The sequence below is a fragment of the Antennarius striatus genome, chromosome 19 (genome assembly GCF_040054535.1).
Source record: "Antennarius striatus isolate MH-2024 chromosome 19, ASM4005453v1, whole genome shotgun sequence".
NCBI lineage: Eukaryota > Metazoa > Chordata > Actinopteri > Lophiiformes > Antennariidae > Antennarius > Antennarius striatus.
Genome location: NC_090794.1, coordinates 6,688,636 through 6,707,671, shown reverse-complemented (window position 1 = coordinate 6,707,671; position 19,036 = coordinate 6,688,636). Strand labels below are relative to the sequence as shown.

The 19,036-nt window shown below is 41.7% G+C and overlaps 1 protein-coding gene across 3 annotated transcripts; it reads left to right on the top strand.

Annotated features, from left to right (window-relative positions):
- Positions 1-811: 811 nt before the first annotated feature.
- Positions 812-19,014, top strand: LOC137613285 (homeobox-containing protein 1-like). Of its 3 annotated transcripts, none has more exons than XM_068342371.1 (10): positions 812-989; positions 3,222-3,884; positions 6,858-6,943; positions 7,413-7,523; positions 9,120-9,273; positions 9,514-9,596; positions 10,143-10,238; positions 11,963-12,057; positions 12,795-12,878; positions 14,125-19,014. In XM_068342371.1, the coding sequence occupies exons 2-10, from the start codon at positions 3,226-3,228 to the stop codon at positions 14,266-14,268; spliced, it is 1,512 nt and encodes a 503-aa protein (XP_068198472.1). In that variant the 5' UTR covers positions 812-989; positions 3,222-3,225; the 3' UTR covers positions 14,269-19,014. The 3 variants fall into 3 exon arrangements, with proteins under 3 accessions (XP_068198472.1, XP_068198473.1, XP_068198471.1); XM_068342372.1 differs by having other exon boundaries at positions 3,219-3,884; positions 11,966-12,057; XM_068342370.1 differs by having other exon boundaries at positions 3,219-3,884.
- The last annotated feature ends 22 nt before the right edge of the window (positions 19,015-19,036 follow it).

Here is a 19,036-nt window from a genome sequence, read left to right as displayed (position 1 = left end):
TCACCTAATAGATTATTAACATGCAGGGCTGGAGTGAGCCGGTGAGGGTCTGGTGCCCGTGGTAATTATCCGCCTCACACAGTTGGTAATCCTTCTTTTTTAATTTCCATGACTTTCATTTCACTTTCTTATATTAATTGAAATATACGATTGTATTGAGCAATAATTCTGACTGTTTTAGGAAGGGTTTCTACAACCCAGAAAGTCTGTGGAGTTATGGGAGAATACCTTACTGGTGGTATTACCATTACTCTACTCATATAATTATAGATAGCCATCAGTATATTAGAAAATAGGTATTATTCAGTCCACGTTACCATTTTTGTTTTCAAGTCAACCGCACATTACTTCCTCTGTCTTCTCTGGTGGCACTGAGAAGAGTAGCTTTCCAATCTCCTCAGACCTTCAGGCCTTTGTGTTTCCATGTCATGTAGTCATCTCATGATATTATTTTAAAATATAAAGAATATATAAAGAATTGAATTGAAAGCAACTTCATTAATCCCCTGTAGGATAAATTATTTGTCCACTCTAGCACACATTAGTTGTTGTTAATCACACGCATATACTGTACTGTATATGTTGGTACAGAACGACGGACCTCAGCAGCAGCACTGAGGGGGACAGCCACAGTGGTCACATTAAAAACTGCATCACCTCATATGACAACTGGAGATCCACGAGCCACCCGCTCTCCTCCGCGTTCGTGTCAGGGACTTGTAGTCTTTAATGTAAAGAACGTCGTGGCTTTACAGAGGGAGCGGAACTACATTTCCCTCTGAGCTACTAGGAGGTGTTAGTTGTCAATATGGCTGTTGTCAGACAGACAAAGCAGAGAGGCAAATTATTCGCCTCTGATTAGAAATCCTTGGAAAGGGGTCGGACAGGGCACCATATCGGAATTGCTTTATTGTTCGGCTGCTCATGCGGACCGCGGCTCTTTGCTGTAGTTCTTAACTTAAATGGTTACGTGGGCGATTGGAACGGAGGTAAGTCATGTAATTAGCCATTTATAACATTAAAAGTGATCTTATATCAGAGGCTTGTTAGCGATAGAGCGGCTAACGTCAGCTTATGACAGTAAGGTTTTCGGCATTGGCATGGCTAGCATGTTATGCTAATCGTTCGAAAACCCCAAATGCTGCCAAAATAGCCCATGTTAAGTTGCAAGACGTCCTCTGTGATGCTCATGGACTGTTGTCATTGTCAATTCAGCGGGAGTAGCGTTGGAAAAGATTGAAGTGGTTGCGAAAGGTTTGCCAGCGGACTGTTACAACATTAAAGTCGGCATTTTCCGTGTGCCACATAAACATTTGCTAGCGTTAGCTCCTGGGCAAAGGGCGTGAAGGCTGGCATCATCAGTCGTTCGCCTGCAGTGTTGAAACGAGCGACAGATTTGTGCTCTCACTGCGGGACACATAGTCAGCAAAACAAAAACACATGGAGAGAAAAGAGGGATTCCTCAAACTATCACTAAATAATTTGAGTCTTTTTTTCTTCTTTTTTTAAACTTTACCACCAGAGTAACTAGTTTGATCAAACGTACCTCAGGAGTGTCACTTGAATGCAAGCCTCTATTTGGGATGGGAAGTTTTTTTGCTCACATAACATTGTAACCATTGTGTTGTTATCTTTGTCAATCTGCCTTTTCACCTCTCTGGGCTGAGGAGTTGTTGAACTTGTTCTTCTTTTTCTTTTTTATCGTCAATCAAGTAATCCACGAGGTTAATCCTTCTGTGGTCTGTCAAATACAGACTAACCTCAATTATCCCAGGTTAACAATTAGTTAACCTAGTCAAGAGGAACTTGGAACAATCGAGAAATGTTTTCTTTGTTTTCCCCTGCATTACACACATGATTGTTACTAATGATTATATCAGGTTGAATTTTCACTGTCCTGTAATGTCCGAAATCTGCTTAATATCTTAATATGTTTCAGCCAGTTAAACTAACCATCCATCCATTTTGTTTTAGAAGAGACTAACTTGAGCCAAAGTAAATTGGTAACCCTGTAAATAGTTGACCAGGGTGGGTAATGATTCAGAGTGTTCAAGCACAACGAGCCACTGTGAAAGATCACACAGTGTAAGTGGTATTTAGTGCATCCTCTTACATGTTGAAAGTGCTTACGTTCTCATCTTTTCGGTAAGAGATGGGTTTTGCAGTATGGTGCTTTATGGTGATTTACAGCTTTAGTAACCTTCCTTATGAATTGTTAATGAAAACTAAAGAGATTAGTTAATATTCACCAGTGCTACAAAGCTTCCCTGTGGTACAGACATAATGTAAGTCAGTATTCATCCCAAGTGATTTTCCCCTGCATTAGTCTGAAATGCTGGCAGTTTATCTTCTCTTTTTTTATTTTTCAATAGCTTGGCCCTCAAAACATGTCAAGATCTGTTTTAATTTTCTTCACAATAACTTCATTACACTTTATATATGTTGTGGTATTTTTTTTTTCTTTCATCTCTTCGGTTTGGACTTACATTTGAGAAAATTCCTGTGACCTCTTTTAATCCATTTATAATATCTGCATAGGTCGGGCTGGCACAGAAGATGGAAAATCTGCCGCAGTCTGATTCCAGTTGCATTGATTTTGAGCATAGCAAATTGCTTATGAAAAACATACAGCGTGGGTGGTGTGCAGAGCCAAGGATGTATTGTAGCTCTTAAAGAATGGCAGTCAGAATGTTAAGATAGCATCAGCTGTCAAGGTGACTCTGGTACTCTGCGTGTGTTGCCTGCTGGCTCCCAAAAATAGCTGATTTTTATGCCCTGCCCCTCCCTTCCTCCTCCTTTCACACGTCTCTCACGCTTGTCTTCCTTTTCTTACTTGCTGTCTCTTTTTTTTCTTGCAGCTCTTTATCGTTTCCCATCCCTCTCTTTCTACTTCACCCCTCTAAAGCTCCTTCACTGCCTTCCTCTGCCTCACTCCCACGTTCTTATCATTTAAAATGTTTTCCCCCATCTGCAACTGCATTTATCTTTCCACTCATTCCTCCTAAATTCTCTCATTTCTTGCCGTCTCATTTTTTGCATGACTTTCACCTTCACCACTCCTGTTCATCTCTTTTTCCAGTTTCCCCCTGGATCTTGAATACCCACTTAGTTGGCTTTTCTCAACTTCCTCCTTCATTTCCTCTTTCCTTTGCCCTAATTTTTTTTTTTACTCCTCTCTTCTCCTCTTTCATAATCTGCCTGTCTTGTGTCTTGTCCAGCAGCAGGATGTCTGAGTTCAACGAAGAGCCGCGTTTCACAATTGAGCAAATAGATCTGCTGCAGCGGCTGCGTCGCTCCGGCATGACCAAGCAGGAGATCCTGCACGCGCTTGACACTCTGGACCGGCTGGACCGGGAGCACGGCGACAAGTTTGGCCGTCGCACCTCTTCCTCCTCCTCCTCCTCCTCCTGCTATGGAGTAGGCGGGGCAAACAACAACAACTCTGCCTCCAACACTACTACATCATTCAACAATAACAACACTGCCTCGGCAACCACCACCTCTTCAGTGTCATGCAACGGCAACAACAGGGCTGAGGGCAGCATCAGTGATCACACTGCGGCTGCCGCGTCTTCCACAACCTCCAAAATCTCCACTGCCACACAGACACAGTTCGGCAGCGGAGGGGGTCTCTCACCCTCACCTAGCAACAACTATGACACCTCCCCGCCTCCCGGCCCGCCACCGCCTTCTGCCATCTTGCCATCACCGGTATCGCTTGTGGCTCTGTCACAGAATGGTCGGGATAGCCTGGCTGCTACACCCAATGGGAAGCTGTCTCCTCCAAGATACCCGGTGAACAGCGCGGCTGCGGCGCGAGCATTCGGGTTCGAAGCTACAGAAGAAGACCTGGACATCGACGATAAAGTGGAGGAGCTGATGAGGTCAGTAGAAGTGGGTTCTAAAAGTGAGAATTACTTCCTGGCAACCACTTTTTTGTTTGATGTCTTTAAACACAGACATAATATTATTGAAGTAACCCTAGTTACCAATGAGAATGCAGATTTTCATCATAGCTACAGTACAAATGATCCTTGCATAAGAAAAGCAAACAAACACCAGGCTGCTTCCAAAAGCAGCCTTGAAGATTCTAATCAATGTTTTCTGAGTGACTCATTTTTGTTTTGAATGGCTAGAGTTATGGTGGTAACTTGGTTGGAATCTTAATTTGCAGTGATGCCTGAAAATATGAGGCAAGAATGATGGGGTGAAAGAAATTGCACCTTTTGGAAGCCAGTTAAGCGCCATTGTGTGCAGCCGTTGGAATACATCCATGATGAAAAAGAAAAAGCTGGGGTGTTCAGGCCGTGCTTGACCTTGGAAACAGGAACTGAGAAAACAACTTCACTCTAAAGTTATTCAAGTACTGGAGTTTTTCATCAGGTCACGCCATCTTTATCAGGAGTATGAGTCTGTCAGTAAATAGTTGATGTCAGAATAATTTTTTCTAGATAATATAAAGATTTCTTGTCCATGCTGACATAAAAGCAGAGTTCCAAGTTTTTGACCTCAGAAGTTTTTAATCAAACAAGGAAATCATCGTGGTTGCTTAAGATACCAAATCTACATCAAGGAATTTAATTGTGGGTGTGGATTTGTTTTCCATCAAGTTTTGCCTGTTATCTTGAAATTGTTTTTAATCTTTGGATTTCTTTCAAGCTTTCTTCTGTTCTGTCTTTGTGCTGGTTGACAAAGAAATTAAGTGATCGTTGTATCCCATGACAAGTTTTTTTTTTGTTGCACCAGCACCACAAATAGAAAGGCCTTCTGTCATTATCTGGAGAGACCAAGATGCTTATTCTTTGCTTGACAAGCTGATACTTTATTTTCTGGCAGTATTGTCCTTTTTTTCTATATCATTGTTATCACACTCCATTCAATCCCTGACCTAGTCACTATTTAGGGAAGTGTTTTCCACTTGTAAAAGTACGAGTATGTGTCATCAGGTTATTGTACAGTATTATTACCTGCTTAACCATTCTTTCGACTACTAGTGGTTGAGTGTCAACATAGTAATAACAGCTGGCTCTGAAAGTAGACAATTATCACACCTACAACATTCACTGCTTGTAAAGATTACACCCTCTTAAAAATACTGGTAACCTGTTCATCTAGAAACAAGCTGGCCTTCAGTGATGCATTATCTTTGTTATATTTCAAAAACATGGCCTTGTCTTGTCTTTCATTCTACCACGTTTTTCTTGTTGTCAGTGGCTAAGGTTAGCGCTGCGCTCAAACAAATTAATGCTTGACTTAGCACCAGCAGTGTGATTTTATTTTCAAATATGGAGATAATTCATAAGATGATTGTTAACTAAGTCCCTTTTACAATTTTTCACAACCAGGCGGATTACTTGGAATCGCATAGAGTAACAGGACATGTCATACTCTATGTAATCGTGGCCCAGGTGGAGAGATGTTCTCACATCAGGCTTTGCCTCCTGCTCCTGCATCAGTAAAGTAGAGACAGACGTTTAGAGCTCAGGCTGTAGATGTCCTGTTGCTCATTCAGGATGCCTCCGCATTCGATCAAACGTCCTCCTTAGACAGCCTGACGAGTTAAGAAGTGTTCAAAAGCCCTCATCCTCTCTGCCCGTAGGACTCCCTTAGCATTTCTCTTGTTGGGTCTGCGGGGGCCCGACACGGTTTCAGCTCGTCAACAGTCCCACGGTGCCCTTCTAATTTTTCTCTTTCTAAGTGCACATTTTCGCCTCTGCAGGATTTTGGCCTTCGAGTTGGCATTTAACACATAACCCACTGCTCCCTCCTCCTCCTCCTCTTCATCCTCCTCTCTTTTCCATTTCCAACTGTTCCTAAGACTTGTACAGCAGTTTGTGCTACATTGATTCACTGGTGTCGATACAAGCAGCGTTTTTGAGCTCTAATTTTAGCTGCGCCACAAGAGGCTGGTGTGGAGGATATTGATGTTGGATGTCAAGAGTGTGACGCATTTTTATTTCTGTCTGAAATATGCTAACAGAGACTTTGATGTGCTCTCCGTTCTGACTGTGTCTGGTGACTGGTTCAAAGGATGCTGTGATTGCAAGGTCTGAGCACCAGAGCTGTTTAAGTTGGGTGGGGGGGTGGGGGGGTAGACATGCAAAGTAAATACATTCAAAGTTAAAAACAAAACAAAAACTGAACTATCAATGTTCATGATCTTCATCAGGGTGAGGGATTAGACCAAGACAGTCACAAGCTTTCTAGTGTGTATGTCATTGTAAGGGAGGGATTGGGCTCCATGCCAAAAAGCAGGGTGGGTTTGCTGTGACTGCACATGTTCACTCGCCACCCTCCAATCCTTCAAGTCTCTGCATGTTAGCAATTTTTTTTTCCCTGCTGAGGACAGAGATAGTAGAAACATGCCTGCCAAATATATTATTAGTTGGCTGCGGCTGGATTTAAATTCATGCAGCCCTTGCCTTTTGTGTCTCCTCTGAAATGCAACATCGAGTGGGAGCCATTAAAAAGGGAACAATACATCCATAATGCAGTCAAAATGGAACTGGTATTAAAATGGAGCCTCGCTTTTTGTTTTTTTTTCTTCTTCCAGGTCTTACATGAGTAGGTACAAAGCAAGAACTCAGATTTGATTATCCAACATAATAGGAAGCAGCGCAATTTACAAAATGCATGAGTTTGAGCACAGCGGCGACAACAGAAGCATGTAGGCTTTATCAGCGATGCTGTGATTGTGATGATACTGACGCTGCAGTAAACATATATAAATTTAAAAGGTTAAAAAAATACAAGCTGAAATTCTAGCTTAGGCAAGTTGCGGTATTTGCGATTCTGCTGTTGACAGTGCCTTCAGAGTTGTTTCTATATTCTTAGTTGCGTTGTGTGTGTTTTTGCAGGAGGGACAGCAGCATGGTAAAAGAGGAGATCAAGGCGTTCCTGGGGAACAGGAGGATCTCTCAGGCAGTGGTGGCACAAGTTACCGGTGAGTAGACACATGGACACCGGCTCCTTTGTTTATACTGTTTATGCTGTCATGTTTCTTCACGTACATATTAATCAGCGTCTGTCATTTATATCTCAGATGTTAGAGAAATACAAAGATCCACTTAAAAAGTCAAGATAAGATGGATTCTTGATCCCGATGAGGGAGAAAATGTTGCTATAAACCTTCACAAACCTACTTTACATCAGTCAAAACCATTCCTGATTCCAGTTCAGCAAACAGCCAGTAGAAACTAATTCAATTTAATAGAAGTATTTCTGTGCCTTACAGCTTGTGTGAGAGATGAGAGATTGGAGAACAACTAGATTCAGTGCTAAAGTGAGAGAAAAACCTTCTCTGCCCTGTGTTCCCCTCCGTCTCTCATGAATTCTTCCAAAGGGTTGTCTACAAATTGTGCAGGGGCTCGGTGCAAAACACTCTTGTAATTCGATGTCTGGCCGCTTTCCAGGCATCAGCCAGAGCAGGATCTCCCATTGGCTGCTGCAGCACGGCTCCGACCTAAGTGAGCAGAAGAAGAGGGCTTTTTACCGCTGGTACACGCTGGAGAAAACCACACCAGGTACACTGTTCCACCCTCGCACCGCCTCTCCTTTTCACCCATGTTCATTTTTGCAGCTTAGAGAAGGGCTCTGGTTTAAAATGGGAAAAGAAGAGAGGGAGAAATGTGTAGAATAAACAGAATACAGTATGGGTTAATAATACCACTGCAATCACTGCAGGCATAAAGCATTTATGAATACCTGTAGACTTTAGTTAACCACATGAAGAGTTGGATTTAAAGACAGAAGAAGAGTTTGCCTCACTAATTAAAACAGGATGGCAGCTACTGGACAACAGTCTGCAGTTTCCTCTCATTTAATGAGATAAGTAGAAATAGATGCTGTGTATCTCATAATGAGAACCAACATAAATAATTTAAATCTTTTTCTTCACAATAATAAATTTCTGTTCTGCATTGTGACCTTTTTCACAGTGTTGTGAAAGAAAAGCCGTCCGAGCAGCATTTGGGTTTGAACAACACCCATTTCTACATTAATGTAACTGATGCTTTCTTATCAGTCATAAACACACATCCTGATTCGCTCATTGTCCACATCAGCTCCCATCCTGCTATTCAGCTACCAGAGACGACTAGTTACGTACAGACTCAGACAAAACTCCAAACTCAAATGTACTCCTGTACAATAACAGCAGTTTCTAATGATGCCAGTTTTTTGTTTTTGTTTTCCATTCAGGTCAAGCTGAGGCAGGTCGCTGTTATTTTGTACGTTGGCTTACTGGAAAGGCTCTATATCACTAAATTAAAAAAAAAAAATCATGAATTAAAGCTGTTATTTCATGTCATCTTTGTTTGAAAGGGCCATAATTGAAATCTGCAACGGGACTTGTCAAGTAAGTTGTCAAATATGATGATTGAAAATGGCAACTTTTGCATTTGAAAGTATAAAGTAGTAGAAAATTCAAATACTATGCTGGAATACATTTATTCATAAATCTTGAGAAATAATAAATTAATATGTGTGGGGACCAAAACGATCCTCTGTTATTAGTCAGATTTAGCCTCCTGCTGGCTGTGCATACATCTACACACGGCATTTCGACCCAGAGCCAGGCGGCAGACATCCCACGTCTTGTCCTCTGCAGCATGTGCCTCTGTGGAGTCCTGCCAACACTGACAGCGGTGCAAACACCACTCTATGCTATTTATGGGCAGGCTGAGTCCGGCCCGGTTCAGCCAAGCCCCACTCATCCCACCATCGCTGCTGCAGAGAAAACTGATTCCCCAGTCATGCCAGTCTCATAGCCTGGATTGCTGGTGACTCAGTTCGACCTTGTTTGGATTAGGTGGTACTTGACGTGAGCGTCTGATCCTGTAATACATCTAAGCGTTAAATGTAGGGGGTTTTATGGGTTTGAGTGCCAGTGAAAGCCGTTGTTTGGTTTCCTGTTCTGCTGTGTACATGATTGGAGATGAGGCAGCACAGACTCTGTCAGCACTCTTGCTGAACTCAGTTCGTCTGTTAAAACAATTTCAGTGTATTTTATTGCTGCTTATTTTTAGACTTCTTTTCCCACACAGAAATCTTCAACACTTTACTATCCAATGGGTGATCCTTTGTTCTGAAACAAACCGTTGATTCTCCAAATCCCTTAGGTGCCACCCTAAACATGAGGCCCGCTCCACTGTCCATGGAGGAGATGGAGTGGAGACAAACCCCGCCTCCTATCACCACTGCCCCCGGAACCTTCCGTCTGCGCAGAGGAAGTCGCTTCACTTGGAGGAAAGAGTGTCTGGCTGTGATGGAGAGGTGGGCAGGCAAGGGGAAGCAGTAGCGATCATAAAGTGGAGGTTGTTTCATAACTCGTTTTTTATTTCCACGTGGAGTTGAAGAAGCATTGCAGTCTTTCCAGGAACATTGCTGGGCAGCAACCCTGTGAGACCTATCATGTAGTCTCAGTACCAGCAAACAGCAGTAACTCTGCTTTGTTGACATCGTCCTTGCGCAGTGAAATTAATTTAATCAGTGTGACTTTTGTGCTATTTATAGCTACTTCAATGACAACCAGTACCCAGATGAGGCCAAACGGGAGGAGATTGCAAATGCCTGCAATGCTGTTATTCAGAAACCAGGTAAACACTTGAAACCGGCAACATCTGGTCCGCATACTTTCAGAAAATATTTATGTGTAATGAGCAACAGCTTAGTCTGCTGATGCCATATCTTGATTATGTTGTTAATAAAACCAAGCAAATTGTGCCTTATCTGCACAGCCTCTGTATGTATTTGTTGATGAACTGAATGTTTTATTACAGAGCTCAAACAAGCAGGAGAAATTGTATCTACAGCCGTTCCTTTCATTGGATTTTCTCAAGTGTAAATAATTTTTTGTTGTCTCTGTATTGGACACGTTGTTTTTCGAACCAAACACCTGCGTCACATTTACTGTGTGATCTCGTCAAAGTGATCAAGTTATTTCTGTGCAGCACAAATTTAAACACCTTCAGTTATTAGACACTTTGTAAAAAAGCAATAAAAGGCGAGAATGGCTCAAAAAAGAAAAAATTCTCACAACGTCACAATCGTTGTGACAGTAGATGAGATTCAGGTGCGATTGTGAGAAGATGAGTGTAAGCAATGCCTGACGAGTAATCAGACTGTCATGTGATTTGTTTCAGGGAAGAAGCTGTCAGATCTAGAGAGGGTTACCTCCCTGAAAGTTTACAACTGGTTTGCCAACCGTCGCAAAGAGATCAAGAGACGGGCTAACATTGGTAATGTGGACCTCAAATATGTTATTATATTGTGTTATTATGCAATACCTCATTAATCAAATGTACCATTGTAATTACAATTCAGAGAGACTTATTACATATTTGATAAGTAGATTGAAGATTGAGAGGGCATCTGCCCTTAGAAAGGTAGCTCCTGGTTTTTCTCCAAAAATGCGTGGTCTCCTGGCCAAATGAAGATTACTGTACTTGAAAAATAAATACAGTAATCCCTCGTGCACTCGTGCATCAACACACGCGACTTCACCTCATAGTGGATTTTTAGTAGGTAGTCACGTGATACAGTACGCACATTGTATTGGCTGACGGCATTCGGAATTGCGCTGTGTTCCGTGAGTCTCAGAACGCAGCGCACTTCCATGAGACACAAAAGTGCTTTAAACAGTCTATAAGAGTGTTGGAAAAGGTAATACAGATAGAAGGTGGTTTAATATCAGCATGGGGAGGGTCCATAAACGTTTAAATTACCATAAATAATAAACAAAGAGGAGCTTTATGGATGCAGTGAAAGAGGACATAAAGGTAGTAGGTGTGAGAGAAGAGGATTCAGAAGACAGGGTTAGATGGAGGCAACTGGTTCGCTCTGGTGATCCCTGAAGGGGAAAGCCGAAAGGAGAAGAAGAAGAGCACTTCAGTTACTTGTGATTAGGCAAATATGAATTCAGCAAAGAATTGAATTGCCGAAGAGGTCAGAATTGACAGGAGAATAGCAGTTATTAAGGAGTTTTGATGAAAACAGGTAACCCTGGGCAACAACCACCAGAAACCACTTATATGCATTTGATTACCTTGACATGTTAAGCCCTGAGAGCTCTTTAAGCTTGGTAAGCGCTGCTGCACCAGGACGCTCAAAGAAGGTATAACCGCTGGATAAATTTACATTAGACAGAAGGGGATTTCGGTGATGAGGTACTCAGGACCAGGAGAACAGTGCAATTCAAAAGTGTGAATGATGATGCAAGAGCCGTAAGCCTGCAGCAATTACCATAATGGGACGACCGTTAGAGAAATCCGCAGATGCAATGATAATGAAGAGATTGTTGAAAGCAGTAAAGTTTAATTAATTAATGATGTGTTAAAATGTGGCTAGTGCCGGTAACAGAATAAACTGTCACCAATTAGTTGCTGCTAAATGAAACAACCTACACGGCTTCATTGGCTGAAGTGTTTCTGTTGACGTCTGGATCTGAACGGATGAGGTGTATATACTTTTTAAATCATTTATTTATTTCAACCATGAATCTATTGTTTATTTCACTGTTAACTTTTCTGTTTGATTACTGATTAGAACGCAATTACAACACGTCCTTTAGGTATTACTGTTGGTGCAGTATTCAGTTTTCCCTCCCGTTTTCCCACATCAGAGAGTATGTCATGTCAGCCGCCTGGAAGTACACAAAAATATCTGCGTTTTTTTAAACCTTCCCAGAGTGATGAAGACAGAAAAGATAGCTCTCCTAAATGTAGAAGCCGGACCAGCGCTCTGGTTAAGGGTCCAGTGCAGAAAAGACATTTTTCATTGGAGTGCGTAATCAGAGGTGTTTCTGAAAATCTGTCCCCATTTATTTAAAGTATATCACCGTCTTAACCTAAGACGTTGGTCCTTTTATCTGCAGTTTGGGGGGGTGTCATTGCTCTACTGTATGAAGTGAGGAATGCTAGTAGTGACCCATCATAAATCTAACAATCTATCCTCTTTCTCTAAGAAGCAACAATCCTAGAGAGTCATGGGATAGATGTCCAGAGTCCAGGAGGACACTCCAACAGTGATGACATCGATGGGAACGACTTCTCAGAGCAGGTACGGACAGATTAAGGATCCCAAATGACACATAAAGCCAGATTTATGTTCCAGACAGTGCTGCGAGTGACTGGTCTGATTAAAGAGAAAGAGGTCACTCCTCTGTGCCGCACCGCCTCATTTTCTATTGTCTTTGCTTTCACCCAGATTGGCTTCTTACCAAGCATTCACATCTAAACGACTGATTTTAGAGAGCGATCAGCATTTCAGTCATTAGTCAGATGTGATCATGCTTTTAACATGTCTTTCATGCCACCTAAACAGTACATCACTTCACTTTGCCAATTATTTTCCTCCATTTGGTTCCAGTTGTGTTAATAATTGAAATCAGCAGGCTGTTTGGAACTCAACCCTGTGGCCTCACTGGCACAAATTCACACAGAACTGGAAATATATTAAAAAAAAGCATTTGAAGTGCCTTCAAATGAACTCTCCCCAAATACAGAATGCAAATGAAAACTAAATTTTACGAAGAACCGCTGCTGCAAGCTGAAAGCGAAATCCCTACCAGCTCAAGGCACATTCATTAATAAATGCTGTCTTTCTTCTGCCTTTCCCCGTAACCAATAGAAACTGAGGCAGCAGCAGTGGGAACCCGTGGTTTTCTGTTTTACTATTAAAACCAACAGATGGAGATTGAGTCTCAGTTCAGCTCCTTCAGCTTTATGGTTTGGGCTCATTCAAACTATAGTGTCTAGTCAAATGTGGAGCTAAATGTCCATTGTTTTTTTCTCCAGGCATGTGACCTACCATATTTTGACAAGAGACCCCTCAGCCGACCTTTTGGCCTTTACCGACTGGAGCCCACCTCGCCAACACAGGTGTGTCCACACTGAGACAGTGCAGTATGTTTACCACAGCGCAGCGTATTCATATTCAGATGAATAGCATCAGTGCTTTCAACTATTATATTGCTCCTTAGTAGTGGTCTCCTGTTCAGTCAGAAAAAAGCCAAGACGTTTTCAGACATCCCTTTGCCAGAATTATCCTTCATGTCTTTAAGTGGCTGTTTGAAGTTGGACGACACTCAGAAGTGGATGCTGTGGTTGATGGATGTGCTAATTATAAAAGCTCACATCAGTGCTGATAAACACTGTTTATTCATTACACATCCATTAGCCACCACAGATCTGTACACGTTGACTGGGCTAGTGTAAGAGTGCTCAAACTGATCTGACATAGAGTCAAACACTGATTGGATCAAATTTTGCCGCTAGGTGCTGCCATTGGCTGATCGTTGCCGCCCTCCCATCGAGCCTCGAGATAAAGGTTAGAGAGGAGAGGGAAGAGCTCTGAGAGGACAGGCGATGGCAGATTAGCAATGCTAATGTTCGCAGTTTTGACAGCAAACGATCAATCAAACGTACATCTTAGTACAACAGACGTGACAAGTGGATTATCTACTTTGTTTCAGTCGGCAAGAGAGGAAGAGCAAATGAAAATCTCTTTTGATGTTTCTGTGAAGAAGATGGATTGTATTTGTTACAGCCTGGTACAGAGGTGAAGAACAGCAACCTTACTGCGTTCAAACGCAAACTTTTGGTTTGACAACTTAAACTAACATGACTTTATTGAGAGCAAAGAGTTGTGAAATCAGTGCCAGTTGGATCTATGTCTTTCTTGATTCGGCAGGCGCTGATCTTGACCTTTTCATGTCTGGATACGGGAAGTCCCGTCTTCTTTGAACAAAGTGTTTCAGCAACATTAATGGGGCATTGAAGAGGATCTAAATGAGGCATCTTAGTGAATATAGTAGAATTAAACTTTATAATCTCTACCACCTTTGTGAACAACTCTCTGCTCTAGTAGATAGTACAGCAAAGCAGGGAGTTTGCATCAAATTAAAGCCATTTGATCCTGTGTCCTGGACTAAAGTGGTGAATTTGGAAACCCACTCCGTCTTACACAATAGTTCACAAATCTGCGCTGCACAGTTAGAGTTGCTAAACCCTCATTTTAACAATTAACATCAGGGGTAGACGATGTCTACAGACGTCTTTTCTTAAGATGCTTTCCAAGCATTTCCTGTTTGCTTTTTTGATTTCCTCCTTTCCCTCCCCGTGTCAGGATGACAGCGCAGCACACAGCGAGCACCAGGACCCCATCTCTTTAGCGGTGGAGATGGCTGCCGTCAATCACACCATCTTGGCCCTGTCCAGAACTGGAGGGGTCCCCAATGACATCAAGACGGAGTCCCTGGAGGATGAATGAACTGCCCGGAAACTGGAATGGGGGGGAAGCAAACCAGAGTCGAGGAGAAAGGGAAGGTGAAGTGAAAAAGGTGGGAAACGAGGTGCGAAGAATAAAGAGACCAAAATAATTTTACTTAGTAAACCTCCTGAATCTGTTCCTGAGTCGACCTCCCTGCCAGCCGTTCCTTCTTTCTCAGCTTCCCTTCTTCCACCGGGTCCATGTAAACAGCAATTACCCCCACCCCCTACCCCTTTCTATACAATATATTGACAGATGCGGTGGAATTGAGTCACTGTACATCCACTGATCTTCTTAAAAATGTTGCACGGAAAGAAGAAAAGGGGTCCGTTCATCTTTTAAAGGGTGGTCCTCACCTGGGAACTCCTTTGTTTTCTCCAAACAGTCCCTCCTCACACAATACCTCTTCTCTTTCCTCATCCCGACTCCCCCTATCCTTCCTTCTCCAGCCTGGATGTCTGAGCCAATCCTCAGTCTATCTCACCTCAGTGTCAACCTCAGAAAAATAACTTGTACTGTATATATAATATATGGTTCTTATGGTTCTCAGTCACACCTACCTACCTACATACCTACATACCTACCTACATACTCTTCAGAATTAAAACTCTCCATTGTGCGATCCATCAGAAGAGCAACCTCAGCCATTATCTGCGGGAAGATGGATTCTCTTCCTCTCTGGCATCAAGATGGCGAGGAATGGATTAAGTCCGCAGATGGAGCAGTCCAGTCACTGTCTGTAGTTATCATTCCTCAGTGGAGCGCCTTTTTGTTTTCCTCAGTAGACCTGCTGTTGGATGAAAACCTCAAAAAAAAGTCAGCCTTAACTTGACACAGGACTGAACTACACCTTTAGTTCCTCTAGTACACAGCAGGTCTGACAACAAGGATGAACACAACTTTTTAGTAGAAACACCAGAATTAAATCCAACAGCAGCAGTGATTTTAGCCCCAAATGTTGACTTCATATACAATTATTTTGCTTTGGTATTTAGCTTTCCAGTGCCACTATCGTTAAGTACTCGAGGCTCTGAGAGAATCGGTTTAGGTTTGATACGGTAATCGAGCTAACCTTAAGCTAAAGAGGGCAGTCGTGCTTTGTTTTAAACGTCATCGATGCCAAAGGAAAAGCTGTTTGGTGCAAAAAGTTATCAGAAGCTAAGCTTACACTAATCTCAATGCAGTGTTTGTGTTCATCCAAAGTCATTTCTACTAACTCCTTTGGCGTACGTAGGGTGTTGTGAGCCAGACTTGCGTCATTTGTTGGCGTGACACTAAAGCAAGCCTGTGTCAGTAATGATGGGTGTTAGCAGCCAGATATATAATGAGAAAAATACCCCTCAGCTGCTGTTTACTATTTGATCTGCCTCTTCGCAATAGCCTAAAGAATGTGCTTTGAAAGGATTTTTTAATACCAATGGTCACAAATTAGATGAAGTCTATTATGGAAATGGTTTGGCGTGTCGGAACGTCTGGGGCCATTTTCATTTTATTTCTTCCATATAGCCTCAACAGTAGAAGCACCACTTTGGAGGGAAAAGGACATTTAAAGTGGTCATTTTAGAAATTTTTTTTTTTTTTTTTGCCCAGGGTGGAAGTTTTCCAAAACCATCTTTATATGATCAACTCCATGATGTCACAAGCAAGAGGCAAAATGATGTGTCTGCTAATCCGTCTTAGACCGATGTCTTAAAATCCTGAGGAAGTTAAAATAATAATAGTTTGGGTTGTTTGAAAAAAAATCTTATTTTATGTCTGCTCAGAGTTTCAGTCTAGAGACTGTTAGCATAGCATGGTCGTATTCATTGCATAAAACCTGCTAGCATACACCTCAAAAGTTTATTGATTAATATAATGTCTAGTTTTTATTAATACATTTTAAAAAAAGAAAGTTCAAATCAAATTGACTGTGCTCTATTTTCAGGGCAGCACATGTTTGTTCATTTGTGAGCTGTTGAAGTGCAGATAGCAGATATTTTTGTCATTTTAACAGTCAGGCTGTTGTCTTCCCAATCTTCAGTCTTTGTATAAACAAAACTAACTTTCTATAACTTTCGGCGTGCAGCACATTAACACCTATCGCCATGTGTGAAACCACGAACTTGCATCTTTACCGTAAAGTTTTCTTCTGTGGATTTAAAGTAAAATTCAGTTAAGGTGCTGTAAAAATGTTCTTAGGCAATGCTAAGCTAACAGTTTCCTTGCCTTAGCTTTCTACTGAATTTGGTGGATAGACATGACAGAATGAAAAAAAAAAAATGTAGCAATTAGTTGACCAATTAGAAATGTTCAGTTCTGCAAGCCCCGCCCTAAATGACACGGCCCTCCTTAGCAGTGGATTGACACCCAAGTCACTGAGGGAAATTCCTGTACTGGAAACGCAGATTAAATGTGATCAGAACGCCTGTGAGCATACAGTATTTTCACAAATGTCGAACCTCTGCCTTCCTGATGGTTTCGGAAAACTGGGGAAATATTCTGAAGAGCAGGTAACCAGAACCACTGGGACAGAAATCTAACATAATTCCTCAGTTTTAATTGATGTAGACAGTGATGATTAATCTGATAATCTGGTATTGGGTTCCTGTTGTCAGAAAATCTCCCTGCCCTGGGCTCTGTTCTAGTAAAGCTCTATTAAATCTATTGCTTCTGTGTGCACGAAGCTGCAAATACAGTGACTCAGTACTGGGACCTAGAAAAAGAAAGGGTTTAAAGATTTAAAAAAAACAAAAACCAAGATGTATTTATACTCATTTTTATGGCAATGTACAAAATGACTGACATGTTTGACCTGAAACATGCTTTTATTGTTAAATTAATCATGCTTTTGATTGTTCTGACTTCATTTAAGCTTTCTTTTCTTTGTGTCACCCCTTGTTTGAATGAACAACAGTCTCCCCCTGTTTGTACCTCGGGCAGTAAGCTAATTTGTGAAAGCTTAATGATGATGCACCTTATTTAAAATTACTGTAATCTCTGTCTCTATTGACCTGAAAGGTAGCCTTCCTTCCCCTTAGCCATTTCTAAAATGGCAGATTTTTTTATATTCTAACAGGGTTGGTGTGGTGAAGATATACAACTGCTTCTCTCACACACCATACAATGTTAAAGTAGTAAAATAACGCCAAACCAAACTCCACAAACAAGTCTCAGAGAAATAGTTCAATGTGGTGTGATGACTATCATGTTATTTATGACCACGCAGCGACTCCATTTAGGTTTATACGAAACTATCAGTGGCGGGCCGTGCATTTTACACCTAGGTCTTCAGTGATGTTCTATTAGTCAAAATTGCATAAATACATCCCATAATATTGTAAGTGGCTCCCACCAATGTGGGTTCAGGACTGAGGCGTTTATAACATCCCTCAAATAGGACAAAAGCCATCACTTCTGAAGAGGCGTCACTCGCACAGAAGAACCCGCGGCCACACCTTTACAGAACAACTCACCGCTGCGCCATCATAAACACAGCGCCATAACCCTGTCCAGATGACGTTTCTTTAATCCTCAAGAAAAGAACAAATAAGAGCAGTATTGTCATCAGCCCGCCGGCCCCTAGATACATCCTCATATTTGACAAAACGCTCCTTGACACCTGATTTGGTTTACGTGGCGTAAGACAAGAGCGAGCTGTGCGGCGTTGCCCACGTCTGTTGTCTCATCCACCATTACAGCGACAAAAAGCGCCTTTTTTGATTTCTGTTTTGATCTCTTTTCTGAAACTGCCAGCAGAAAAGGCCTTGCTGGCCCGGACGGCCCACCACTGGAAACTATAACACCAAGATCCATACTATTGGAGTGAGCAGAAAAACAATAGACTGTAGTAATGCACAAGAAATGTGTTCCATATGTGGAACTGTAAACAAACGCCTCAAACAAGTTTTTAATTATAGAGACCTACACTGCTGGACCTTTAAACATGATTAGAATTCACATACTGCTCAGTTGCCAAGCACAGAGTGTGTGTCGAGAAAACTATTTTTATATGGAGAAACAATCCCCCTCCCTCCTTCTTTTTGGCATTTTTCAGTACGTTCTTCTGTGGAGTTCGGTGTGATGTTATCCCCCCTTACAAAGATTAATGTCTTTTTAATGTGGTGAAGAAATTGCAGAGGGAAGGAAGGAAACTATGAGTGCACTTAAAGATTATTCTCTCACTATAAGACACTTTCAAAGGAGGTGTCTTGAGATGCCATTGCCCAACATGTAAGTGCAAGTTTTAATCCAGCAGTATTTAATGTGCGTTCCAGCTTGACAGAAGGGTTTTTTGTTTTGTTTGTTTTTTGGGATGACAAAACCCTCAGGTGAACTAAAGAGCCTGTGATTTTCCAAGAGAACACTGGAAATTGTCGTCTGAATAACCGATTGAAACCTGAAAAGGGTCTCCCCACCCATTGTCGTGTGCTGCAGTGGTAATTCTTACTCAAAAGGGGTGTCCTCTCGTGGTGTCAGGGTCAACATGTCCTTCTGTGTCCCAGTGAAAAAAACACACCACCCACTTCGTCCCAGTAGAGCTCAGAAAAGAGGACTAAATGCTGTTGTGTCAATCTCCAATATAGTTCTGTTTGAATTACTGTATTACCCATTTCAGAATTTAGTGCCTTTTTTGGACAGTAGACTGTTCTGTAATTAAGATGTAGTATATATACATTTTTTGTACAGTTTCTTTGTTCATTTTTTAACTTGTGTTTATTTTAGTATGATATATATAATGTACAAGAGAATAAAGCTATATCAATGAGACGATCTCTGGCTTTACTATATT

What these genes read in the sequence shown, in the direction of transcription:
- LOC137613285 (XM_068342371.1), top strand. Translation starts at nt 3,226, where the DNA reads ATGTCTGAGTTCAACGAAGAGCCGCGTTTCACAATTGAGCAAATAGAT. An exon ending in GCTGGAGAAAACCACACCAG is followed by an intron (nt 7,524 to 9,119) that starts GTACACTGTTCC and finishes CAAATCCCTTAG; the next exon opens with GTGCCACCCTAAACATGAGG. An exon ending in CAAGAGACGGGCTAACATTG is followed by an intron (nt 10,239 to 11,962) that starts GTAATGTGGACC and finishes TCTTTCTCTAAG; the next exon opens with AAGCAACAATCCTAGAGAGT.